The sequence below is a fragment of the Coturnix japonica genome, chromosome 27 (assembly GCF_054131305.1).
Source record: "Coturnix japonica strain WE chromosome 27, WE-NBRP24, whole genome shotgun sequence".
Classification (NCBI taxonomy): Eukaryota; Metazoa; Chordata; class Aves; order Galliformes; family Phasianidae; genus Coturnix; species Coturnix japonica.
Window position 1 is genome coordinate 6,177,438 of NC_140689.1, and position 26,699 is coordinate 6,204,136.

General features: G+C 39.4%; 2 protein-coding genes across 6 annotated transcripts; both read left to right on the top strand.

Annotated features, from left to right (window-relative positions):
- Positions 1 to 868: 868 nt before the first annotated feature.
- On the top strand, positions 869 to 2,169 carry LOC146756412 (obscurin-like). Its single transcript, XM_085524387.1, has 3 exons — positions 869 to 1,147; positions 1,843 to 2,109; positions 2,156 to 2,169. The coding sequence occupies exons 1-3, from the start codon at positions 946 to 948 to the stop codon at positions 2,167 to 2,169; spliced, it is 483 nt and encodes a 160-aa protein (XP_085380513.1). The 5' UTR covers positions 869 to 945.
- Positions 2,170 to 8,315: 6,146 nt separating this feature from the next.
- Positions 8,316 to 22,023, top strand: LOC146756413 (kinesin-like protein KIF20B). Of its 5 annotated transcripts, none has more exons than XR_014937437.1 (8): positions 8,316 to 8,579; positions 9,074 to 9,135; positions 9,339 to 9,458; positions 10,678 to 10,873; positions 13,315 to 14,518; positions 20,134 to 20,261; positions 20,799 to 20,941; positions 21,786 to 22,023. XR_014937437.1 is itself a non-coding variant. In XM_085524452.1 (8 exons), exons 1-8 carry the CDS (start codon positions 8,387 to 8,389, stop codon positions 16,539 to 16,541), a joined length of 2,229 nt encoding a protein of 742 aa, XP_085380578.1. In that variant the 5' UTR covers positions 8,316 to 8,386; the 3' UTR covers positions 16,542 to 16,558. The 5 variants fall into 5 exon arrangements, 3 of the variants coding, with proteins under 3 accessions (XP_085380578.1, XP_085380579.1, XP_085380580.1); XM_085524452.1 differs by lacking the exons at positions 20,134 to 20,261; positions 20,799 to 20,941; positions 21,786 to 22,023 and adding exons at positions 14,959 to 15,097; positions 15,827 to 15,949; positions 16,350 to 16,558; XM_085524453.1 differs by lacking the exons at positions 9,339 to 9,458; positions 20,134 to 20,261; positions 20,799 to 20,941; positions 21,786 to 22,023 and adding exons at positions 14,959 to 15,097; positions 15,827 to 15,949; positions 16,350 to 16,558.
- The last annotated feature ends 4,676 nt before the right edge of the window (positions 22,024 to 26,699 follow it).

Sequence of the window (26,699 nt, forward strand, 5' to 3'; positions counted from 1 at the left end):
GGACTGAGGTTAGGGTGGAACAAGTGACATGGACCAGCTAACATCATTTGCAAGAATGTCAAAAAAGTTGAACGCCACCAGGACCTTTCAGAGAAATAAAAACTCCTACCTACCTACCTTTCTGCCCACAAAATATCCAGCTTGTCTTTTGGGTTTTACTTTTGCTAAGTAGAACAGATTATTTTCTTACGAGGTTGATTTTCTACTTTTAAACTTCAGATTTGTGTTTGAACATTGAGGGATAAAAAACATAGCTTGACTTTTTCTTCATTTTCTCTGTCTGATTGAAAAGAGCACAGGGTTGTTTTTTTTTTTTTAATATATACAATGTTAGGGTATATATATGATGTTAAGTGTGATAAAGAATAGGGAGACATTTGAGTTAGCACACTACTCAAGAGTTCAGTCCCCAGCTTTGCCACTGTTACAATTATAAGGGCAAGAACTTCCTGGAAAATGAATTTCTCCTAAGTAGAGTCATTACATTTGAGCTACAGAGACCTTTACTAGGTGAAAACTTGTTGTTCAGAGCTAAGTTGCTGTATTTAACCAAAGTAATTATCAATGCCCGTGTTTCAATGAACCTCTTTTCCATTTCGTAATGCGAGGAGTTTGATATTGGGATGGGAAGGTCATGGTTTGATTTAGATGTTGGACTGGGAATCAGAAGATCTGGGCTCTTTTCAGATTGTCAATCTTATTGTCTGACTTCTTAACAACATTCTTTATTTTTTAATGATGTTTCAAGGCATTCTGAGCTGATAGGTGTAGTGTTCATGTGCAGTAATGCTGACATGAGTAAGTGGGGTGATAATGTAAGAGTTTTTTACATTCCTTCTAAATCTCTGCTTTCTCTTGTTCCATCCTTCTTAAAGAGCAATCCATTAATCTAGTAAAGGAGCTGTGTGATGAGGATGTGACTGAGCCTGAAAAAGCCAAATTTGAATGCGAGATATCCATTCCTTCTGTGAAACCTCCCGAGTGGTATTCCTACGTGGGGAAGTCTTACAGGCTGGCAGAAACTTGATTATGCAGCAAGAAGGCACCATCCACCAGCTGACCATACCGAAAACCACCACTGATATGACAAGCACCATTCAGTTCTCAATTGGCAAATCAAAATCCACAGCCAATCTGCTTGTCAGAGGTAACATATCCTGGCTTGGTTTACATCATGAAGATGAAGAATTAATTAACGTACAGCCTTCCTTCACTGGGGTCTTTGAAATATTGTGTGTGTGTCTGGAGGGTCTGCTCCATTTCCAGTTCAAAGTCGTTGGACACTAAATGAGACAGCTGCATCTCAGTAAAAGATCTGTTTGAATAGCTGTGATGTGCTTACTATTCTGATCTACAGAGCTGAGGTTTTGTCCTTGGTTATACCAAAGAAGTCAAATCAGGTGAAATTAATTGTATTTCTGAACTAGACAAGGTTAAGTTTGGTAGCACCTAAATTTGATGCAGTTTGTCATTGATTTCATCTGAAAGAAACTCGCAGGCTATTTATCTGCTGTTGTCCCCAGCATAAGAGTCTCCATTCACATCCTAAAGTACTTGTTATATTTTCAACTCACTCTTATTTGAATAAAAGCCTCAACAATTGGGAGCAATTTAATAAGCACAGAACAAGAGCTGGACCTTGCATTTGGTAGATAATATACAGTATTACTTTATAGAAATGTAGTCAATGGCATTCCCTATAGACAATCGTTTGTTTTATCTTTAGAGTCGTTCAAAGAACCATTGTGAACTTGACATTAATTGGAATGGAATACACGCAAGAGACTTTCCTCTTCTTCCAATTGTCCTCATCCTTTCTTCTCTTCCACCCCTGCTTTGCAGATTACCATATAGAAATCACCAGGAAGTTGGAGGACAAGACAGCTTTGGAACATCATTCTGTCATCCTGTCCTGTGACTTCAGGCCTTCTCCAAAGGTTGTGAAATGGTTCAAAGGCCACACACTCATCAAGCCCTCTGAGAAGTACAAGATCAAGAGGGATAAGCATTCAGCAGAGCTCAAGATTCTGAAGCTGAAGCCCGATGATGCTGGTGTGTACAAGTGCAAGGCAGGAATTGCAGAGACTGAGGCCATGCTGACAGCTGAAGGTATGAGCAAAGAGGGTGGCCTCTTCCATGTCCTATTTCACCTCAGATTTCTCTTCTTGAGGTTGATTTCTGCCGTTCTCTCCTGCTAACTTTATAAATGTATAATCTTCACTGAGAAGATTACACAAAGATCATCTAGTCCAACCATTCTACCACATCCCAGTATGATTTATAGTAACAGTGGTAACAGTTCACCTTGTTTCCTCACAGCCCGCAATGTAGAAGTAACGAAGCACCTGCAGGATGTGGAAATTGAAGAAGAGAGCTCTGCTGTCTTCTCCTGCGAGCTGTCCCATGATGACGAGGACGTGGAATGGTTCCTGAATGGCAACCTCCTTTACACCAACAATTACAATGACATCAAGAACGTTGGCAATTGCTGCACACTGACAATGAAGCAGGTTAAGCCTGAGGATGTTGGCACAGTGACAGTGAAGTCAGACAAGGTGTCAGAAAGCGCACCTGAAGGTGATAGGTGGGTCTGATCACACCCCTCCTGGATGTAAGAGATGCTAAGGAGCTCCAGTTCATTCTATTGTGCAGCAGTCCTGCTTCTAAAGCTGACCTCTCTGGGGTGACAAGTCATCAGAGGCTTTCTTCCAGTGGAAGGTTCCATTGCAGCAGATATCAACGAAGGAGGATGGTTTTGGTGTCCTGCCAAAGCATTCCATTGCTTTTTATCATCATTTTATTTACCACAAGGAGAGTTACAAGAGCAGTTTCTTTTACTGCTTCAGTAACATGCAGTGTCAATGCTGTTGTCTCCAAGGATTTATGACTGCAGAGAGAGATCATTCAGTGTGTGTTTTGCCTCTGGGATGACTAATGACCAGGCTGTGAGCAACCTGATCTAGCTGTGAATGTCCCTTTTTATTGCAGGGGAGCTGGGCTAGATGGCCTTTAAGGGTCTCTTCCAATTCTAAGGGTACTGTGATTCTAATCTGCTCTCCCCAGGAATTAAGCTCTTTTACTCTATGCGCTCAGAGTTTGAAGGATTTCCTCTTTCTCCTTTCTTTTGCATTTGATGGAAGTTTTTTCCCCAGTATAAACATCTGATGTGTGAAATAGAAGATAGATAAAATGAGTCAATAAAACAGGAAAATGAAAAGTGTTCAGCAGCTTATCCTCTTAATCCTGTGGCCTGCTGTATGAGCTCTGCTCCATGTGAGGGCAATGCCAGCTCTCCAGCTTTAGAAGAGCTGCATCCCAATTACTTCATATGATATCAGTCCCACCCACGGCAATGCAGGCTGTCCCTCCTGTTCCCTGTATTCTCCTACTGATTAGTTCAGAATTCCATAAAGTGCATTCAGTCAACACACATGAAACCGCTTTAGGTTCTATATTGGTGTCGTCAGTGCTGGTAAAGATTTATTTATCCCTCTTTAAAAATCTGAAAGCAACTGGAAATGTCTCAACTTCTGTATCACATTGTTCTGTTTTGCCCTTTTAATTGCAGAGAACCTGCTGTCTTCGTGAAGTCCTTGGATGATGTTTTTGGTGAGGAGCGGGGTGTGATTAAATTGGAATGCGAAGTCTCTAAAGAGAAGGTCAAACCAGTGTGGAAGAAGGACGGTGTTGTGCTCTCTTCTGGCAACCAGTATGAGCTGGTACAGTCTGGGAAGACCCTATATCCCCTTATCCATGACTTCGAGAAGTCAGATGCAGGTTTCTATACCTGTGATATTGGCAGTGATGTTGCCAAATCAAAGGTCGGCATTCAGGGTAAGTACTGTGGAAAGTAAAGGAGTGCTGAAAGCACATTCAGTGTGGTCACCATGTCTTACACCTATTCCCCCACGAGCCTTAATAGTTTCTACAATAGAAGTGTATTACTGCAATTTAGTGCAGTGATGTCTGGAAAATTCCCATTGCTTTTGATGTAAATGTATCTCATTTTGCCATGAAAATCACCAAACACATCAAGAATGTCCTGGAAATATTTCCTTTCTATACATCCCTAAAATGGAGAAATGGTTTGAACACCAGTAGGGGTAGGATGGTAACAAATTAGCTAATAGAAACATTTAATTTCTTGTCATAGGCAAAACCCTTTTTCTCATGCAGCATCCTAGAGTTGTCCCCTCTGTTAGGTTGTTCCCTCTGTAGTTCATTGAATCTTCATTCTGCTCCATGGACTGAGCTGCTCTAATTGTAGTTCTTCCAGAGCAAAGACAAGAGATTCACGTCTCTTTTTTTTTATAGCTTTCTGGTAATTCTGAGAGGAGAATGTCTTAGAGAATACATCAGTAAGGAATGCAGCCATGTTCTGCAAATCCTGAGTTAAAACACCAGTACTGCTACTCATGTCAGTCACAAATGCCTTTTCTCCATATAAACCTCATACTAACCTATCTCTTACCTTCCAGAGCTGAATAGTGGCATTACCAAACGGCTGAAAAACACTGAAATCCAGGAGGGAGAAGATTGTACTTTTGAATGCATTCTGTCCCATGAAAGCATTGATGAGTTCAAGTGGACACTGAATGGAAGCAGAGTGGAAAATGGTGGGCGATTTAAAGCTTCTAACGTGAGTCGGAAATATACTCTCATTATCAAAAGTGTGACTCCTACTGACGCTGGGGAAGTCGTTTTTACTGCCCGTGGTCTAACCTCCAAAGCCTCTCTGTCTGTGAAAGGTAATGAGATGGGAGAGATTCTGGGGTCTGATTCCTTCAACTGTCTTCTGATAAGATTGTCGTGAGAGCTAACTCATAATATGGTTAAAGTGAATAGCAACCTTCTACTTGAACCTCGAAGCACTGAGAATTTCTCTTAAAAATAAGTAAAAGGACAAAACATTTTACACAAATGTGAGAACTACCCAAAGCACTGGGGTAGTGTTGGAAATGGGCATCTCACTACAGCTTGTTCCATTAACAGTAAATCAGGAATGCTCTGTTGAGGGAACTGTGGGAGCAAATATCCTCTAAGTATAAGCTGAAGGGATGGCCTTCACATCATCTAGCTGTACAACAAATTCCTATCTAGAGCATGTGCATCTGAGAGCATCATCCGAGGCTCCCAGTGTGATGAGTGGAGAGAAGAAAGAGGCAGTTTTCAGACATGGTTCATCATCCTCAATTGGGTAGATTTAAGAGAGAATAAATGCTGCCTGGAATTCTATTGTCTGTACTTTGCAGATTACTGCTGGCTGTAGGATGGCGTCTGTTGCAAGTGCCTCTCTAACTTATCTCCAGCATGTAGATGCGTGTATTTTGAGAGAGGCATCCTACCCTAAGTGTATGTTACTCAAAAAGCATGTTTTCTTCCAGGAAAACCTACTGAGGTTTCAAAACAGCTGGAGGATAAGACAGCAGCAGCAGGGCAGGACATCAGCCTGAGCTGTGAGCTGTCAAAACCGGATTTGAACATCAGGTGGTACAAGGATGGCAAAGCAATCAGAAAAAGCCAGAAGTACGACTTGCAGCAGGAGGGAACTGGGGCCATTCTGATCATCCATGACTCTACTGCCAAGGTCAGCGGCGAGTACCCCTGTGAGACAGAGGACTCCATAACAAAAGCCAGGGTCACTGTGAAAGGTGAGTTGAAAAGCACACTGGGGATGGCATGTAGAGAAGTTGAGGTAAATATCTGCAGCCTGTGGGTGATGTTTTTCTCTTCTGTTTCCTTGAGCAGGATCAATTCTTAGTTTTCAGAAAATACGATGGATTAAAATCTTTTCCTTAAAATAATCTGGAAACTGAATGATTCTCCAGTGTGATGTGGATCTGGGCAGCCTGGTCTGGTGGTTGGTGACCCCTTGGCAGGGGGTTTGAAACTAGATGATCTTTGAGGTCCTTTTCTACTCAGGCCACTCTATGATTCTGTGATCATTCTATGATTCTATGATCTTGGTTGTTAGTGAGCCAAGAAAAGATGGCAATCTGAATTAGTCTCTATTGAATATGTGTAATCAAAACTATATGCAGGTTATCAGATGAGATCCTACCAGCGCATGTATAATGGTATTGAACTTTCCAGATATCTACTGGAATTATCAAACCTATGTAAATGGGTGGACTCTGTGGTCTTCTTAGACTCTTTGCATCTCTATGTGATATTCTGAAATGAGGGCAAAGGAGATTCAGGACACCTCTGTATGCTTGGGACTTGTTGGGGTAACAAATCCCTTTGTCCTACACCCTCATCCTTTTTTTTTCCTTCCAGAAAAACCTAATTACTTTATCAAGGAACTTTCAGATCTGAAAATTGAAGAAAGTGGAAGTGCACTTTTTACATGTCAGAGCGAGAAAGCCGCATCCTTCGTCATATGGAGGAAAGGCATTGCTGAGCTCAGGCCTGGCAGGAAATACAAGAGGGCACAGAAAGGACGAGACCTGCAGCTGTGCATAAAAAATCTGGAGAAAAGTGACAGTGACGTGTACACCTGTGACATTGGTGATGCCCAGTCCAGAGCCAAACTGGTTGTACAAGGTATGTGTGAGAGCCATATGACTGCGCATCCTGTTTCTCCACTACCAAGCCATTATCCTGGTAGAATTTGTACATTTATGGCAGGTCTTTGGGGCTGCAGCTGTCTGGCCTGAATAGCGGTTCACAAGCCATGCACAGAGCAAGCTGCACGGAAAGGGAAAGAACTACCGACTAGAGCAGTGCCATTGAGAACTTTATGTATCATTTAAAAACCAAAAATGCTGATGTATGGTGAGGCTGGTGACCCAGAAATCAGTGTGAACTTTCTATCTCTGACCTTTCTGAGTTACAAATAGTCCTCCAGAGTTCTAGGCAAAAATTCCCTGATGCTGCATTCTGGGTAGTTGTCACGGTTTAAACAAAAATCTACCTGTGTCCATGACAGGGGGGCCACAGGCAAGCGAGGTGCTAGAAGGAGCTGAACCTCTGTCCCAACTACTTCAGAAGCAGCCCAAACCTCCTCGTACATGGCTAAGATCTCCTTCTCAGTTGGAGTGTAGCACTCCTCAGACCCTTTATATGCTCGACTCCAAAGTCCCGGGGGTTGGCCTTGGGTTTCTCCTAAAGCTCTTTGCCACAAACTCCAAGTGGGACCTTTCTCTCCAGCAGCAGTGTAGAGGATGTTCTTCACATCCTGTCCTGTCCGTACTGGCCCCAAGGCCACGGCACGGGCTATCTCTTGTTTTCTCTGCTCAAAAGCCTGCTGCTGCTCAGGACCCCATGAGAAATTATTCTTCTTCCGTGTTACCTGATAGAGGGGGCTCACTATGTGGCTGTAGTTTGGGACATGCATTCTCCAAAAGCCCACTACTCCCAGAAAAGATTGGGTCTCTGTCTTGTTGGTGGGAGGAGACATAGCAGTGATTTTTTCAATCACATCTGCTGGGATGTGTCGATGCCCATCTTGCCATTTTACACCTAAGAACTGGATTTCCTGGGCAGACCCCTTCACCTTGCTGCGCTTAATGGCAAAACCAGCTTGCAAAAGAATTTGGATTATCTGTTTTCTTTTCTTGAAAATCTCTGCTGCTGTATGGCCCCACACGACAATATCATCAATATACTGCAAGTGTTCGGGAGCAGTAAAATTATTCATGCTTTATATGATGTTATGATGTGGAATACTGATAGCAAAATTACAAAATTATTAAACCATAACACCCTGGTATTTTTCTTTTTTTTTTCTTAAATATTTTCCTTTTTTTTTTCTTAAATATTTTCCTTTTTACTATTTAAATGTTATGGGCACATCTTGTAGAAACACAAGGCTGTTTACAAAGAAGTGCATGCTGTGTTGCTGTATGATGAGCAAGATACATCTATTCTTCATCTAGCAGGAATAGTTGCTGAGCCTTAAGAACAGTTTCAGAAAGCTTTGGGAATTTGGGCGTTTTCCTTGTTTCTGCAACACAAAATGAAAATTTACGCTGTATACAAAGAAAAGGGGAGTCCGAACTTGTACGTTAAATTTGAAGGAGATCAATCTGGGGTAATATTCAAAAAAAAAAAAAAAAAAAAAAAAAAAAGGGAGCGTGGTCATCAAATACTATAAAATATATTAGCTGTTACTAGAATGCCACTTATCTTCCCCCCATACGAATCACTGTCATGTTGTATGTGAATTTGTGAGGTGGGTTTTGAAGCTGAAATTAAAAACTTCTTGTATGGCTGTCTTCATAGTGGCTATCCAGACTATCTGTAGAAATAACAGCTATTACGTAGTCAGGTATTCACCAGTTTTAACTGATTATAAATTACGTTTCAGGGTGGAGAACATAGCATAGTGCCTGACACCTGTGTTGATCCTGAGGGCATTCTTGATTCTGTGCATTATGATGTCATGGATATTAAAGAGCAAGCTGAGGCAGCACATAGTTCCATTGTATCCCTGGGGGACCCGAAGGAAGATACTGGCTGGTTTGAAAAGCAGCTGGAGAAAACTAACTTTGAACTGATGGAGACCAAAGAAGAGCTAACAGAGGAAAACACCAAACTACTTAAAACTGAAGAAGAGCTGATGCAGAAGAACAAAGGTGAGTTATGCGATGTGAAAGGTAGAAGACAGAAATAGTTCATTAATCTAAAAGAGAAATAACCAGTTTGAGTAGGAATTAGAGGAGATGTTCTACCTTTGGAACCATAGCCTGTAGATAAGTGATAGTTTGTTCCTTGTGTATATTCAGGTTCAGCAATTCCACGGTTTTTGGTTATTTCTTTTCTTTTTTCCCCCTCTCCTTTAAACTGCAACTAGCAGCTTTACGCTTTCGTAAGTATGGGGTTAAATGTCTATATCTTGATTTTTACTTTTATATTGTAATCTCTACTCTTCTTTATGTCTTGTTGATGCAATGTTTTCGTTCCAAGAAATATAGAAAACTTTTGAATCACTCCCAATAAGTGAAGACCACATGCAAATTAATTAATCTGTTCAAAAGCTACCTAAACATTAGAATATCTGGAAAAATTGATTACTTAATAAACTATCTATTGGCTACTTATGTAATACAACCTTTTCTGTGTGTTACAGACTTTGAAATGCAGATGATTAAATTGGATGAGTCTGATGAGCAACTTAAAGAAGCAACTGAGGTAACTTTATCAAGAAGATGTTGTGTAAAATTGTTTTAATACCAACTTGTGGTAGCTTAAAATGCTATTCCAGTAGGCTCCATTAATAGATTTCTTACCGAGCTTAGCTTAACTGAATTTGCCTTTAATGCATTGTGTAATTCAGCTACTTAACACTACATTAGAAACTGATGACTGAATTTTTTTTATTTTTTATTTCCAAGAAAATGAATGCACAAAATGAAAGGATTCGAGAGCTAATGGACATCGTGGTGCAGAAAGATGACATTATTACAGAGCTACAAGACTTAAAATCTCATTTAGAAGAAAAAGTAAAAGATTATGTGAGTTTTACACATCTCCGTATCCTTATACAAAAAAAGGAAAACACTAATTCTATGCTTGTAATCAACACATTTTTGGAAAACTGATTTTCTGTATGTAGCTGGTACTCGCTTGAAATTGTAAACAATTCAAATTTATCTGAAGGTAGTTGTTGTTAACACAAACAACAAAAATATCAGTGTGTTCCACTAACTCCTGCCTCACACTCCTACATCAGAGGAAGAGCAACAGTAAAAGTATGTTGAGTAGAGTTGGAAGTACGAGTATGAATGGTCAGGATATCTCCACGTTCTATGCAGTCCATAAAACTTTATCCTGACTAATGTACTGCGAGCTACTGAATATGTGAAGACTAGCTTGATTAAGTATGTGTGCATACCACTTCTGGTGGTTTTTGTTCATTTTTTGATGTTTGGTAGCCTGAAGTAGCTCTGAAAACATTTATAGTTAATTCTGTCACTCAGATCTCTAACCTTGTAAGCTTAGGAACTTGACCCTTCTTAGTCTTTGACTGTCTGCATCACTGCAACTTAGTATTTCCATGGTATTAAAGCTGACTGTGATGAGTAGTCATGTCCTCGCCTATTACTTCTTCCAAGAACAAGGCTCCAACTCTATCTGTGAGATTGTGTGGCCTGAACACTTCTGAGGCTTTTCTTTTCATAAGTTACTAAAGATGAATAATCAGTCCTTGGCAGTGCCAGCATGGCTTAACAATCGTCATCTTGTAAGTAAGGAAGGTTCACTTGTGGTCAAGGACACAATCTAAAATATGCGTGACAGAGCTGACTAAGCTTTAAGGTTGGATTCTATCTGTCACGATGAAAGTGATTTTAGCAGCTTAGCAGAAGTGTGATGTGATGAACTTGTATGAGAGCTGACCATTTGCTCTTTGACCATGTTTGTAATTTTGTTGACTTCTTGGAAACAGGAAATTCTTTGATAAACTGGTAAACTGTTGATTGTGTGCAAGTCTTTTACTTTGTAACCTGCTAGGCTCTTGCTTTCCCTTGTATACTCTACTGAGTATTGCACTTGTCATTATCTGAAGGTGTACTTGTTCTGTCTGCTATTGAGATTTGCAACTGATGTCTATAGAGTCACCGGGTAAATATTTTAGCTGTATGGTTTTGTGTAAATATTTGCCTACAGAAGATTACTGAGACTTAAGTGCTCCTTTTGTTAAGCTTCAATGTAACTGATCTTATATCAATACAGGAAAAGACTACCTACCATTTAACTACCATTAAAGCAGAACTGGCAGAAGAGAACACTAATAAAGGAACTGAAAGCAGCCAATTTTCAGTGCTTTCAGTTAAAGCACTGAAACAAGAGAAAACTGAGTTGGAAGTGGGAAGAAAGCGCAGTACTGATGAAGATAAGCCTACTGTGGAAGAGCCACCTCCAAAGAAAGGTACAGTTTCTTCCATCCTTGAACAGGGTGTCTTCCAAAACAATAAATTGCTTCCTATTCCGAATCGGAAGCAAAAGGCTGTGAAGCGCGTACCTTATGGTATAAGGAGAAAAGCCACTGTGTTAAACTGTAAATAGAAGTAACTGTTATGTAAATATCCCTTTTTCAGAAGGTCCTATGCTGTTCATTTTTGAATGCTTAAGAATAAAAGTTTTTTGCACTATTTTTTTCCTTTTTGCTGCTTTTTCCTCATCTGTTGATGCACTTGCAGATTTGGTAATAGTTTTAAAGCAGTTTCTTTAGGATTGTTTCAACTGCTGTTGCTGATCTTCTGAGTAGCATCAGCTGCTCAAGTGCTTTTTTTTGTTTGTTTGTTTTGTTTTTCCTGAAGCAACTATCAAAATTGTTGATGACCTGCTAATTGCTCGCTCATGGGCAATATTTGAGCAAAATGGTTTGGATAAGCTCTGATGCATTTAACTTCACTTCTGGGCACAGCTGAGCATCAGTGTTCCTAGAATTACGGAAGGCATATACAATGTAGAAGGGAAAATCTAAAACTTAGCTGTATTCCCTTCCTTTCTTGTATTCCTCTTGCAAAATATGTGCAAGGGAGAAAGTCAAGGCCTTCTTTGGATGAGATGCTGTTCTTGGATGATTTGTCCCTGCTGCCTTTATTTGGCATAAATATTGAATCCTAATGTGACCACTGAATGGCATCACGTATATGCATCTTACCAGAGACTGAGGGAGGGATGTGGACTCCTCCATACTCCAAATAGTAGTGGGTTTGTTCTAATCATATGACCAAAGCTCTCATTTAAAAATTAATGACAGCAATGCTTCACATAGGAATTAAAATGGGTAGCTGATAGTCACAATGTCAGCATGAAGTTTTCTGTTAGGAATTACTGAGTATTCAATCATGTTAAAATTTTCTTCTATTTGTGAGTATTAATAGTGTCCAATTTCAAAAACTGCTTAATATATATTCTTTAGCTATGTTAAATATACACAGTAGAACAATGAGCACAGGTATGTTGTGCTGGTTCTTTTGTAGAATTAGTTATATAAGTAGCACGAGCAAAAGTGTTTTAGGAGATGCTAGGTTATCTCAGCTTAAAGTTCAGGGTATTTACACCATTCTCTGAGCTTTTAGGTCTTGTTTCCTATGCTCTGTAATAATGCTTTTTCCCTACTTCCTGTGTAAGGAGCTTCTAGACTGAACATTACACATCTTCTCCCTAGTCTTATTTATCTTGCTTTAGTGCTTGCTTGTTGTTTTCAGCATAAAGTGTTTAGATTACTTATAAATCATATTCCCCTCACTAGTGTTGCTGGGAGCAGCAATCAAAACCAAAACCTGGTTTGGGGTGGAATATGCCACTGCTGTTTCTTCAGTATGACTTTTAAATCAGTTGAGGGCTGTATATAAAACTCCTTAGATGAGTTAAGAGGCTGTTTCCATGCAGTACATGTGAATCTGTATGTAATGCAGGCTGCACGTGGGCGCTATAAAATTCTGCATTTCTGTAGTTGTAGTAATAAAAGGACTGTACAAGAATCACCATGGAATATATTGTTGTGGTGACCCAATCCCTAGTAAGTCTTGACTTATATTTTTTTTAATACTTAAAGTATGCATATTATGGAATGGACGTAACTGGATTCTAAAGCAATGATGAAATACAGCAGAAGTCGCTTTTGATAGAAAGAAAATGCATGTGATTTTAGCTAATTGCTCACCAGTTAAAGAAAAAAACAGCCCCAAGCTAATGGAATATTTATGGAAACTTGAATCTGCAAATTTGTACAACTTTATGAGTGAACTTTATATGCAAAAGAGTAAGTGTGGACAGAAGTAGGAATCCTCATATTTTGTTTAGAGATCAACTGAATAAGAGAGACAGATATCAACACTTAAGTGATCAACTTGTCCAGGGTTTTATCTTTCTTTTGAAAGTAAGAGGACTGTGAGTTGGAATGAAATTTCTTAGAGAACTGTTTATCTACCATTTAGATGTAGATGGAGTGATTCCTGGCTGCCTTATAGGGATTGCTGAAGCATGGAAGATAGAAAGAATATAGCTGTGAATTATCTATCTCGTTCCCATGTTTCTTAAATGTAATTAGATTTTCTACTGGTGTGGAGTGGAAGGTTTGAGTAGTGCCATGGTAAAAGTGTTCTTCCAGACTGAAAACCTTTTGCTGTTAATTCTGTATAGAAATCTGAGGCACCTGATTACGTGTCCAGAGGACTTTAATTCCTTCACTAGTATCAAATACTATGTGATGTGAGGGCATGGCTTGCATATTTGTGACAGTTTTTCACTTAGAAGTTTCTACTTGGTGTTGTGAACTGCTATGTAATAATGATTTTAATCAATCTGAGCTACATTCCTTTTCCCTTTTTTTTTTTTGTTTGTTTGTTTGTTTTACAGTAGTTGTAAATGAGAGAAAGAAAAAGAACACAGTAGAGCAAAAGAAAATTGAACACATGAAACAAAAGTGCTCCACGTACCGAAAGGAAGTACTAGCACTGAGGGAAAGAACTGAAATCTTGGAACGTCATTTAGCTGTGCTTGAAGAACAATGCAGAAGAGAAAAAAATAAAAAAGAAGATTTCAGTAAGCAGGTAACAAGCCTGCGTATTCAGCTTTCTTTTTCTGAAGAAACAGCTGATGTTCTCCGTGAACAAATTCTGCAGGGTCAAGCTGACTATCGGGAAATTGCTTCTGAACTGGATGAACAGAAATCTATAAATATGACACTAGAAGACAAAAATGCCCAACTAACTAACAACATAGAAGTTGCCAAAGAATATATAATTGATAAAGTGTCACAAGTAAAAGAAATGCGGACCAAATTAGATGAATTATACAAATGTCACTTAGAGTTTCACACCATCGGTACTGACTTTGTCAGTGTAAAGGATTCCTCAGACTCTGAAAAAGATGAGACAGGGACATCTCAAATTAGTTCTGCATGCATTCAGTCACAGACTTCTTCCATCTCAGATCTTGGGCAGGACCTCTCCTTTTACTGTAGTCTTGAAAGGATTTGGGAAGTATGCAGAAGTATTGTTGATGTTTCCTCACAAAAAAGTCAGCACATCAAAGTACTGCTTCAAGACAATGAAAACCTAAAGGCGGGACTGAATAATGCTGAATATCATAATCGTCAACTTGTAATGAAGCTATGTGAGATTACAACTCACACTAGTCAGGAAGATGATCTTGTGAATCAGTTACATGAGCAAATAGAAAAGAAAACTCAGGACTTTGAAGAAAAGACTGCAGAAGATCAGAGAGTGATTGCACAATTTCAGGAGGAAGTTGCCAACTGTGAGGTAAAAATAAAAGAGCTTGAGTATCTCCTGGAGGCTTCCAAGACAATGGAAGACAATGTGTCAAAACTCAATGAATTACTTAAAGAAAAAGAATCTATTATTGTTAATCTAGAGACAGTTACAGCAACTCTGCAGGAGAAGTCTGCAAATGCAGACAAAAAGGTTGAAGAGTTAAGTAGCAAAGAAGCAAATCTGATTCAAGAAGTTATGCAGATGAAAAACAGCTTGGAGCAGATGAAACACTCTCTTCGGGAAAAGGAAAAGAGTGAAATGGAGAAAGTGCAACGTATAGAATCGTAAGTAACCACTGAGTTAAGTTAGAGCCCTTTGAGAATGAACTAGAGTTAAAAATAGTTAATGGGAACATCCCTTCGACTTAATGCATCTGCATGCTTATCAATGGCCAAACTACTACTTTAGGATGCTTTGGTATGCTACTTGAGTTCCAAGGGAAAACAGGAGTGTGCAAGGAAATAAAGAATAATATGGGGATTTCTGGTGGTTTTGTTGTACATCCCTCAGAATAGCATCTGAATAATTTATTGCTTCAGCATCTGATTATGAGAAGCAAGCTGAAATTCAAAAGTAATTGTTTAAATCTTGTCACTGGTCTGGATAGATTTAAGAGTCTATTTACAAATAGAAACCAACAGGCAGGGCATGGATTAAGCTGTAATTGCTGTTTCCATGAGATGTGTAACAGTAATGTTCTTTGTGTCTTTATTTTTAACATAAGGCTAGAAAATATTCTTTCTGAGAGTTCTGCCCTTGTACTGAATTTGAAAAAAGATTTGCAGAGGAAAGAAGAAGAGTATGCAGATCTAAAAGACAAACATTCTGATGCCGAGAAACAAATTCAGCAACTACAAAGCGAGGTTTGTAGTCAACTGAGATATTTTTTTCTGTAAGATTATGCTTGGCTTTCTGCTGTTAAAACTTCTCAAACTTTAACTATGAAGCTGGAAATTTCACACTAGTGTGGCTAGCAGCAAATCTTAGGTAAAGTTGCCATTGAAGCTCTAGAGGGAACCAGATGTTAAAACATGGTTTCGCATAGATAATGAACAGAGGAAAGTAAATTTGGTTAGTAGTCTGGAATAAGGTTTGTGAAGAGAATAGCTAATCTGCCTCTGGAGGGGACTTGTTATTATCTCTAAGTTACTGGTGACTTGCCATTGGTATCCGTGGTAACTCCAAAGCTTAAAACCTAAGTCTTGTGAAAAAACGCTGATAACTGGGAAGAAGAATGCTATTTACTTGAAGAGAAATAGACTAATTTCCAGAGGCTCTTTAATATAAGCATGTATATTTTTTTTCTTCAATTTCAGCTTCAGTGATGTTAATAGTTAAAATTTAATTATTAAACAAGAAGATATCTTAAAACCCATTTTGCAGGATCTTAGTCTGAAAGTTTATTGGGTGTGCTTGGGGTGGAAAATTGAAGCTTAAAAATGAATTCATGTCTTCCTTGGTAACCTTGCACTTGCTGTCGTTTTCCTACTCAGCACTTGTTTGTGAATTCCTCTTTATTTAACAAAGAAGTATTTGGCCAGGTTGGATTACAGAAGTCTTTTAATGAACCGTGAGCTGTGCTTACATTACAGGTGTCCATGATGCGTTCTGTGGAGGAATCCCTCAGGAACAAGATGGAAGAACTTGAAAGGATTAATAACCAGTTTAAGGATGAGCTGGATTATAAAGACTTCTATATCCAACAACTTAAGCAGGTATTTTTCTTGCTCTTAATTTTTATTAAATGAATGATGCAGGTTTTCCAAGCAACAGGAAAAAGGTCAAAAAAAAAATAAAAAAATTGGAGCAAAATGAAAGTGGCCAACTGAAATTAGCGGTAGACCATGAAAGATATTCAAATAATTAGTCACTACAGAGCACTGGCAGATTGCTTTAAATACAATAATCTGCATAGTAAATACATATGTAATACATGCATGTAACCTGATCTTGTTGAGTGACATCACGATATGTTAATTGAAATGTCTTACCATAAACTCTTTTTATCAGCTTGAGTCCTTATTTATGCTTTATGAAAAGCTTATTAATTCTAGGCTGTCTTAAAGATTCTGCTTGTTTCTACTGTGTATGCTTTTCTTTCAACATGAAATATAGGAGTTGGAGGAAAAGGACCATAATATTCAAAAGTGGCGTGAGGAGAGAGATCAGTTAGTTGAAGCTTTGGAAAAACAGCTCAAAACTTTGGCTTCTATTGCCATACAAAAAGAGACAGAAATAGCAGAACTGAGACAATCTGCCTTAAAGGATTCAAGCAAGGTCAGCTCTCCTTTCCTCCTACCTGATTAGCTACCCATAAATTCTGTAAGACTCCTGTACCTGCTCTTTGTATTTTGGGTGTGCTTCTGTTCTTGAACACTGTCGTATTGACATCATGTGCAACTAACCAAAAAAAGCACCAGCTTTTATTTTTGTTCTTCAGTAACAGAATTTCTGTTAATTACTAAAATTTCAATTTTTTCAGTAGTTCAGATAAGCAGATGTCAGTTTGATGCTTATGATCCTACAATCATACTGGACATCTGTAGCTTTTTCCGATAATTCACAGCATTTCTGGATCCCAAGCTAGGCTCAATACTCAGACAGTAGTTCTGTCTCAGGTTTCTTACTTTCTTTGCTTTCTCTGAGGTAGTATCTACAATGGCATGAAAAGACAGAAGGGGACGTGGAGAGAGATTAAGGGAAGCATCAAAAAGCAGAGGGGGGATGATCTCTGGAAGTTGCATTTCTTATTTCAACATCCAGCTTTTAATCAGGATAGCCAATCTAAGCCGTAGCATAGAATTTCAGAAGCTAAACAGAAGACTAAATGAGTTGTGCTCTTTTGAGAATTTTTGGATTCACTTTCTCTGAGAAGAAAGATGTTCTCATAGCAAAACTTCCCCTACAACTGCCGACTTTCTCACAGTACCGAGGATTTGGGAACAAATAAAAGCTCGGGTTATTATATCTTAAGGGAGATGAAGGCTGAAGCACATAAGTAAAATAGAAGAATCAAAATATATTGTATTACAACTTCCCAGGCAATTCTGTGACTACTGCACTTGTAACAGTGACCATACAAATCCGTGAAATGTTACTGTTCTTGAATAGTTAAGTGTTCTAGCCTGCAATTCTAAAACTGATGCTACTAAGTAATTGCAGTACTGCTTGTGTGTGTTAATTCCTTTTGCCAATCCCACAACTCAGCAGTTTTTACTGTTTATTAGGATAATGCAACTGTGATAGAAGAGTTAAGAAAAGAACTGGCTGACAAAGATGACTTTATAAAGGAATTAAAACAACGCATTAACCACAGTAGCCCTCAGACTTTGCCAAAAATACCTTTACTTGAAGAAAGACAAAGTAGAAGGAATGACTCTGTAAATGAAAAGGTATGATTATATTTATAGAAAGTCAGTACTTAACATCTTGTTAACCCCTTTTTGTTCTTCTGTTTTCCTAGGAGATACTGGAGCTAGAATCATTTTTCTTAGCATATAGTCCTTTAACTACATATTCAGTGATGAGTACTTGTTGGTTCTTTTTGTCTTCCACTCAAACATGAGCTCTCATCTTCTCAAAAATATTTTATTTACTAGAACACCATCTCTCTGTGTACATTATGGAACTTTTCCATGCAGTTTTCCATGTATTCGTATGTGGATGCTGAAGATTAGGCAGAGGTTTAGCCTTTGGTGTTCTAACATAGCAGCTGTGAGCGTGCAGAGTATGGGGGGAATGGATGACAAAACGACCAGCGTTACAGATTTTGTCCCTAAATAATGTCTCGCTTTCTCTCTTTTGGAGGCAGAATACTGCCTGAGACTGTTAGTGAGACCCAGTAGGGTGTATCTGAAGATCACACAATGAATAGATGTTACTACCTTCCCACACTTGTGCTGTGTTTCAGCTAACGTGTTCATGTGGCGTCTGAGCTTGAGGTTTTACACTGTAACTTTAGAAAACTCGAGATATTTTGGAGGTCTAATGCATAGCCTAATCTTTACTCCTTTTAAATATTTACAGCCTAGGAAACAATAAAGCAAAACAAAAACTGGAGAAAGTATTCCATTAAGATGCAAAGCTGAAGACAATTATTTGTCACGTCGATGTACTAGGAGCCTCACTTCATTAAATGAATCTGAGGTTAGTATGAAACTTCAGATCTGAAAATGTTGTGATTGTATTGCTTTTGATAAAGAATGAGTAGGAAAAGATCTCATGTTCTCTAAACAATTCCCAAGTTTTAATTTATTTATCCCTTTCAAGGTGATCAGATCACCTGTTTTTATAGCCTTTGATAGGAATAAAAGCTGTTGAAACAATTGTGTGATGAATTTTTGTCAGGTGCTGTTGAAAACTCTCCTCATGTTAATGCTTATGAAGTGGCTCATGATTAGATAAGTTACTTGGAAAAAATTCATGGAGCCACTGAAACGGGCACAGCAAATTGAATTTATTTTCTTCCTCTGCAGGATTTCTGGATATTGTTTTGTTAGCAGATGATGTTAATCATTCCTATATAAGTTTTTAATTGCTAACTTTCATAAAATAGCAGTTACATATATTTTAAAAACAAAGTATTTATTAACCAACTTAATTCTTGGAAATACAGTGGGTGGTGATACTCCATTCAGATTCTTAGCAGAGCCTGATAAAGTGTCTCTGACTACTTTTTGTCTTTCTACAATTAAAAAAAGCATTAAAAACAAGCATTAAAAATGCTATTTCTACCTCAGTAAAGTAGTTGAAGAATTTAATTAATGAACTGCTTTAATGAACAAAACTAATAGCCAAGCTCAGTGATAATGGTTTAAGAGAAGGGAATTCCTCTTAACTCCATTGTGTATTTTCTTTGAAACCTGTAGACATAAATCAGCTTTTTAGACATCATGAGATGTCTAATACTGATATCTTAATGTCCTGTTTTTATAATTGAATGCTTATTTATTATTTGATTTACAGTGGAATAGTTACCACTAGCAAATACTTCCCTACTATTAGCAAAGGTGTTTAAAGTGTTCACTTTTGTGACATCAATTGTTCTTTCCAAAAGAATCATGGCTGAAACTTGTCTTATTTTCCCAGGATTTTGTGAAAAGTGAGAACACGAAAAATACAAAATCTGTCATGGCTTTTAATTCACCCTCTGCAAGTGACGAGAAAATGGTTGGTTTTTGTTCTAGTTTTGAAGACTAGACTTGGGACTTCCTGTAATTTTGTGGTCACACGAAAGAAGCAGTGTCTTATCCTTATGTGTATACCTGAATGGGAATCTTACATGCTTATGAGCTCTTCCTATTAAATTCCATAAGCTAACCAAAGGGCAAGTCAGTCTGTCCCCAGAGCGTGTAATGGCTGTACTGTGTAATGATTTGGAGGGAAGGATATTGCACACTGAATAGTTGGGAAGAGAAGCTTTAGTGTATTATCGTGTGCTTTTGTAAGTGAAGCCCTTGTATTAAACTAAGGTTCATATCATTAATATGCATGGCAGTTATTAAAAACAGATGTTCACATGTGATAGCAGTATCCTTGGCATGGTCAGAGTATGAGTAGTAGATTTTTCCCATCTGTTGTCTTCTGTTTTGTATGTTTGTTTATTTTATGTAATTAGAACAGCTTATGTAAGAAACAACTCCACCGCTTGGGAGCTACTTTTAAAGAAACTACTGCCTTATTAAGAAACTTTAAGAAACGTATGCCTTGAAATAGCTGAGATTTTGACAACTCCCTAAAGGGTATAAAATTGTCTACATTACTTGCCGTTGTGGTATCATCAGCATAATGAACAGAGGTGTCAGTAGTAAAGCTCAAAATGTCAACTTAAAATAACATTGAACTAAAATGAAGTTTAAACAATGCTCTTGTTTCACATGTTCACATCTCTGTTGAACAGAAATCCGGAAAAGACTACTTCCTGAGAAAGCGAGTACATGCTTAAAGACTGACTAAAAAGAAGGATGAAACACTGCAAAAAGTTGGAGATTTTATTCAAAGCTCTTCCTTCTATTATACACTCTAAAGGTTGGTGTAGAATAAGTTTTATTCCATGTTTTCTAGACATTGTAGAATGGCTTGTTTCTGCTGTAGGCTATTAATGTATGTGTTCTTAGACTTGTCTGCCATGTTAAGTTGTCCTTTGATTTATGAAGTAAATGCATTTATTCGTCTCTTCAGAGATTCATTATTACATTTGTGAAAACCTACAAGTATACAGAGAAAGTTGGTTCTGTCTTGTGCTTCTGTCAGCACGAAAGTTAGGCCTGTTGTTTAACTCCTGCTGAAGTTTCTGACTTCCAGCGACTTCTGAGCCATGATTGTCTTTCATACTCCATTTTAATGTGTGCTTTAAGTTGCCGTACCTAAACCTATAAACAGTTTCAGCTATAGAAGCAATAAAGAACCTCGATGAACAAATACAATTTCTGAGTATTTTCACTTAAATTTTACGTGTCATTTATAAACCAAGTTTGTTATGAAGCTTTTTTTGCATTCAGTGATTTAAAGACTCACAAAACCAGTAAGTTGATTGGTTTACATATCAAAACAAATTTCTTCTAGCCAAGAAGCTGATGTCAGCAGTAAGTTCTCCTAAATCAAACAAACCTGAAAGTCTCGAAGAAGGAGAGACCAAGCCAAAACGATGCAAAAGGAAGCTGTATTCCACTGTCGTTTCTGGCCCTCTAGATATACCTGCTTCTTCGGTAAGCGATTATACTGTAGTCTTGGCTTAAAATAAACTACTAAGGAGTCCAAACAGACTGGAGGTTTCATCTATTTGCAAGAGGAGGTTGAAAGTACTGAGGTATTTCTTTATTCTACCAATTCATTCTTGTTGGTCTTCCTGCTGTTCTGTTTTAGTTTGTCCTCAAAGATCTCTGTGTTTGGCTGGCTTACAGTTTACTAAGTAGGTGATGTAGCAATCATGGAGATGTCTTCTAATTTGGAATCATAGATAATTTCAGTGTGTTGGAGTGGGATTATTCTACTACATGCTTTTCTAGAGCACAACTTAGACAGCTTTTTAGGTATGCTTAAACTATGATCTCCTGTCTAAGCCAACTTGCAAAGTGAAGAGTCCTTTTTCTGTTCAGCAAAGTGATCATTTGCCCATACTGTAATATCCCTCTGAATTTTTTGATGATTTGACGAATGATAGGGGCAGAAACCAAAATGTTATATTTTTTTTGTTAGAGGATGAAGAAGATGAGACAATTTCTTCTCTCACTGTAGTTCTGAGAACATGGAACTGAACCGAGAACTGAAATTCTGGGCAAGTCATAGCTACAGGGATTGAGGCTAAAAATGTTTTCTGAACGCTTCATGTTTCACAAAACAAGTATTATAATACTCTTTTGAAAACAAGTATTTCAAGATGAAAGCTGCCTTCAGGCTTTCCTCAGATGTGTGTGCTTTTTTAAGATAAACAGGATTTTGTACATTCTCCATATTTGTTCCTTGTGATTAAGCTGCATTAAAATGATCTCGGTATCCCATAGTTTTCTGAATAAAATATAATAAGCAAATGCCATTCTGAAATCCATTTAGGGGAAGAAATATGTTTGTGTGGGTCAAGAAGAGCTTGTCAGTCTTGTGCGAAAAGATGAGTAACTTTTGAAATGTTTTCTTCAGGAATCTGAGGAACAAAAGAAGGAAAGTGATCATCTGATCATCAAGCGACGGCTGAGATCCAGAACAGCTAAAAAACCTTGAAGAAGCATGTTTGTTCCCCTTTCTCAGGACATACTTTTATCGTATTGTTAAAACTGGTTGTTAATAAACAGTAACAGTTACTCCGTTGTGTTCTTAAATTTGTATATAGGTGTACAGTGTCTCTCTGACTGTTTCAAACTGACTCCATTGAGGCTGAAATAAATACAAGCTTTCTTAAACTGTGTTTGGATTTTATTGTGGTTAAGGGTTTATTTATTTTTGTCTTGCCTCCCCTGTATAGGAACAGTATCTTTAGGACTGATTGCTATTTACCCATTGTGCAGTAATAACTGTACTTGTTCAGGATGGCCTGGCTTGCTTTTTTCACGTGACTGGTGTACTTAGCAGAACTCTGGCAGAGAGAAGAGCATGAATACACATTAATATTTATGTATACTTAATTTTTGGGCCTTTTTAAAGAATTTTCTTTGGAGAGAAGATGGTGCCAATTCCTCAGTGTGGAAGAAAGGTGCTTTCCCTCACTTGTGCAAATTCAGCTTTAAATTAATAAACTTAGAAAAATAAACCCAATACATTTGGGGGGAATTCTAATATCCCAAATACTGTTCTCCCCCTCAGTGAGCTTTGAACCTTTAGATGCTGTTGGATGAATTAGCTGAAAGGTTCTCAGCTGGCAGTATGTCCTTTTGTTGTCTCCAAGTCCAATAGTTCCTATAGATTCAATTGCTCAGGAGGTAAAAACATTGATGAAAGCCGACTTGGGTGAATATTTGAGAGTTTGATGTGAGTGAATTGCCTTAAAAGCAGCTGGTGATAGAACAATATACTGATTGTATTTAAAAAAACCCACAATCGTACTATTTGTTGCTGTGCCGAAAAGCTTTCTCCTTGCTTGTAGGCTTGTGAGATCCAGGTTTGCAGAAAACAATCTGTGAAAAATCATGGGAATCATGTGGTTTTATGCTCAGCAATCTCATTAAAAACTTGAACTGACTTTTAGAAGCTTTTCTCCATGGTGTTAGCTGGACAAATCTGCATGTGGATGTCAACATGGAGGCTTTTATTGACCTGGAGTAGAAAACAGCATTCGTACCTACCAGGTGAGATGGGCAGCTACTGCACAGGTACACAGAAGAAACTGATGGAAGCATAAGTACTTGAAATCACCCTCCCTCCTATTTATTGACCTATGTATGTGAATGCCGTGCATGAATGCCTCATAGCCAGATGTCAAAATGGAACAATGCTGCCTGAAGTGGTTGGTGACAATAAGGAAGACGGTTCTGATTAGCTGCAGTTTGCAAATTACTTGCAAATATTTCATATCCAGAGACTGCAATTTATCAGCCATGCGATATTGGAGGCAAAGTCATTGCAGGGGATGGGAGTGATCTACTTGTTCCAGAAGCTGTTAATAGAGCTCTCGTTGCTACTTGGTACATCATGATATACACTTAATTACACTACTTTTCAAATGGTATTTTTATTATGAGAACAGCCTCATTGCTGCCTGCTGCTGCATGGGAAAGTAGTTGCACACTTGGTATAATTATATGTGGTTCTCTGCTGCAAAACGGACCTTTTACAAAATGTCACATGTGGTGTTTGGTGAGTCTCAGGCTTGCCTAATTTCTGTGCATTTTCGTAAGGCACAGCAAGTGCAGAAAACAGGTTGCTTTGTTTAGCGAAAGAAAAGCCAACCACAAATGTTTAGCTGACTTGCGGAATCAAACTCTATAATCCAGAGATGGGTTGTAAGGCAGGTATGTTTATTCCAGCGTTGCGCAGCGCCGGGTGCAAGGGGGATAGCTCCTCCAAACCTGCACACCGACTTGTAAAGCCGTGATACAGAAAGCAGGCAGAAGAAACTTCCTTCAAATCCAGAAGGTAAACTCCACCTATTCATTCCTTAACTGGGTTAATAAAGTGCATGGATTTGCCACCACTGAGTGTATGCATTCAACAATTCTATTACTTGCCTTCAAGTGTTGTACCAAACTACAGCACTTGCTATCAAAAATTTTTGCAAAATTGGAGTCCAAACTCCAGAAAGTCTTCTATCCTTCTACAGTTATGTATCCTTATAGGGTACCACTTTACCCTGACTGGGCAATCTCTTGCTTTTAACTTCTATTCAGGGCTTCATGTTTGGCCCTGATGCCCACACCCCTAAGTGCATCATGTTTGATATTGCTGTGACTCCTGGGGTACAAAATTGTTTTTCCCCATTTGTGCTAATGTCAGACTTAGAGTTTTTAAACAGTCAATATTGTTGGACCCTTAGCTCCAGCTTTATTAAATTCCTTGCCAGAGCAACCTGGCAGGTACAAGAATTTCTGTATTCCTACTTAGTTTATATTTAATTAATCCAAAAAAAAACGTAAACCTTTTCTTGTTGGGCAATAGCTTCTATTACTGTTACAAAACCATCTATGAGTAGTAAGAAGCACCCATATCCACCAGAAAATAAATCTCTTTATCCTGCTTCCCTAGATGCAATTTCCCGTTGCAGTTTGCACACTGCTTTCCTTTCAGTGGGGCGGAGCCCTCCCTGGGCACTTCAAGCCCCCACTCCCCCCACCTCTCCCTGAGGGGATCTCTGGGTCCTACGGCCCTATTCTGGCACCACAACAGTAACAGCTGTTATTATCACCAATTCCCTTACTATCTGTTTGTCAATCAGTTTTGTTTTGTTTTCATATCGTTCACCTCTTTTCAGTCCTGACATCCCTGTTATACCTTGCCAGTCCTTCCTCCTCCAGCCTGTGTCTGTCCCAAACTTTCTCACTTTCCAAACTCTCATCATTACATAAACTACTAACATCCTATTTCAGTTTCACCTCCTTCTCTCCAGGTGTCCAGTGCTAACACTGGGATTTCAGGTTTCCTACATCTCTGCACATGAAGGCTATTCTCACTTCCATTGCCCCCTCCTCCCCACCTCCCCCCTTTGCTGCTTACAGCAACAGTCTCCGTACCCGGCTCTCTCTCACTCCAAGAGTTCTTGCAAGGGGGGGGGAAACAATACAGGGAGTTGCTCTCATACCAGCACACATAAACTCACTTTCTCTTTAACTCTTTTTCCTTTGTACACGATTTCTCTATTTGTACCTTCAGTTACACTTCCACACACCCTCAATTATACTTTCTGTATACCAATAGCAATTACACTTTCTTATACCATCAAAGCAGTTTGTCCCATTCCCTTCAAAACCCACATATCAAACAGTACAATTTTTCAGTTTCCACAAACTAAAATTCCACAATCTTCCACAAACTAAACAATTACCCTTCAGGTATTGAAAGGCTGCAATGAGGTCACCCCGCAACCTTCTCTTCTCCAGGCTGAACAAACCCAACTCCCTCAGCCTGTCCTCATAGGGGAGGTGCTCCAGCCCCATGATCATCTTCGTGTCCCTCCTCTGGACCCTTTCCAAAATCTCCATGTCTTTCTTGTACTGAGGGCTCCACACCTGGACACAGTACAACAGATGGGGCCTCACAAGAGCTGAGTAGAGAGGGACAATCGCCTCCCTATCCCTGCTGACCACCCCTCTCCTGATGGAGCCCAGGATCCCATTTGCTTTCCGGGCTGCCAGAGTGCACTGCTGGCTCATGTTGAATCTTTCTTCCATCAGGACTCCCAGGTCCTTCTCTGCCGAGCTGCTCTCAAGGACAACTCCTCCCAGCCTGTACAGGTGCCTGGGGTTCTTCCAGCCCAAGTGCAAAACCTTGCACTTTGCCGTGTTGAACCTCATTAGGTTCACCTGAGCCCAGCTTTCCAGCCTGTCGAGGTCCCTCTGAATGGCATCCCTTCCTTCCACCGTATCAACCGCACCACTCAGATTGGTGTCGTCAGCAAACTTGCTGAGGGTGCACTCAATTCCCTCATCGATGTCATTAATATAGATGTTAAGGAGCACCAGTCCCAAGACAGACCCGTGAGGGACACCGCTAGTTAGGGCCTCCACCTGGACATAGAGCCATTGACCACCACCCTCTGTCTGCGGTCTTTCAACCAATTGCTTATCCATCGAGTTGTCCACCCATCAAATCCACTTCCCTCCAATTTGGAGATGAGGATGTGGTGGGAGACCATGTCAAAGGCCTTGCTCAGGTCAGGTAACTGACATCAGTCACCTTCCCTTTGTCCACCAACATTGTCACTCTTTCATAGAAGGCCACAATATTAGGTAAGTATGACCTTCCCCTGCTGAAGCCGTGCTGGCTGTCTCGGATCACATGCTCATTCTTTATGTGAATTTTATGTGAATCCATGCATGTTGTCCAGCAGGATCTGTTTCATGATCTTCCCAGGCACAGAGGTGAGACTCACCAGCCTGTAGTTCCTTGGGTCCTCCCTGCTCCCCTTCTTATATATGGGAGTGACGTGACCCATCCAGCTGCAGCTCAGCCCAGTGCTGCCATGACTAGTGCAGGGTGCCCTCATTCTGCAGATCAACCCAATGCTGCCTTGCCATTTGCCACGTTCTCACCCTCTGCAGCCCAGCCAATGCTGCCATGCCATGTGCAGGGTGCCCCCCATTCAGCTGCATCTAGACCGAATGCAGCCATAACTTGTGCAAGGTGACTTCGGTCTGCAGCTCAGACAAATGCTGCCATACCATATTCAATGTACCATCCAGATGCAGCTGAACCCAATGCTGCCATGACTTGTGCAGGATGCCCTCCATCCATCTGCATCTCAGTCCAATGCTGTCAAACCATGCGTAGGGCACACTCCAGATGCAGCTCAACTCAATGCTGCCATGCCATGTGCAAGTTGCA

Coding starts and splice junctions, on each gene's coding strand:
- LOC146756412 (XM_085524387.1), top strand. CDS start 946: ATGCGAGATATCCATTCCTTCTGTGAAACCTCCCGAGTGGTATTCCTA. Junction 1,148..1,842: donor AGCCAATCTGCTTGTCAGAG/GTAACATATCCT, acceptor CCTGCTTTGCAG/ATTACCATATAGAAATCACC.
- LOC146756413 (XM_085524452.1), top strand. CDS start 8,387: ATGGATATTAAAGAGCAAGCTGAGGCAGCACATAGTTCCATTGTATCC. Junction 9,136..9,338: donor AACTTAAAGAAGCAACTGAG/GTAACTTTATCA, acceptor TTTATTTCCAAG/AAAATGAATGCACAAAATGA. Junction 15,098..15,826: donor TTCAGCAACTACAAAGCGAG/GTTTGTAGTCAA, acceptor CTTACATTACAG/GTGTCCATGATGCGTTCTGT.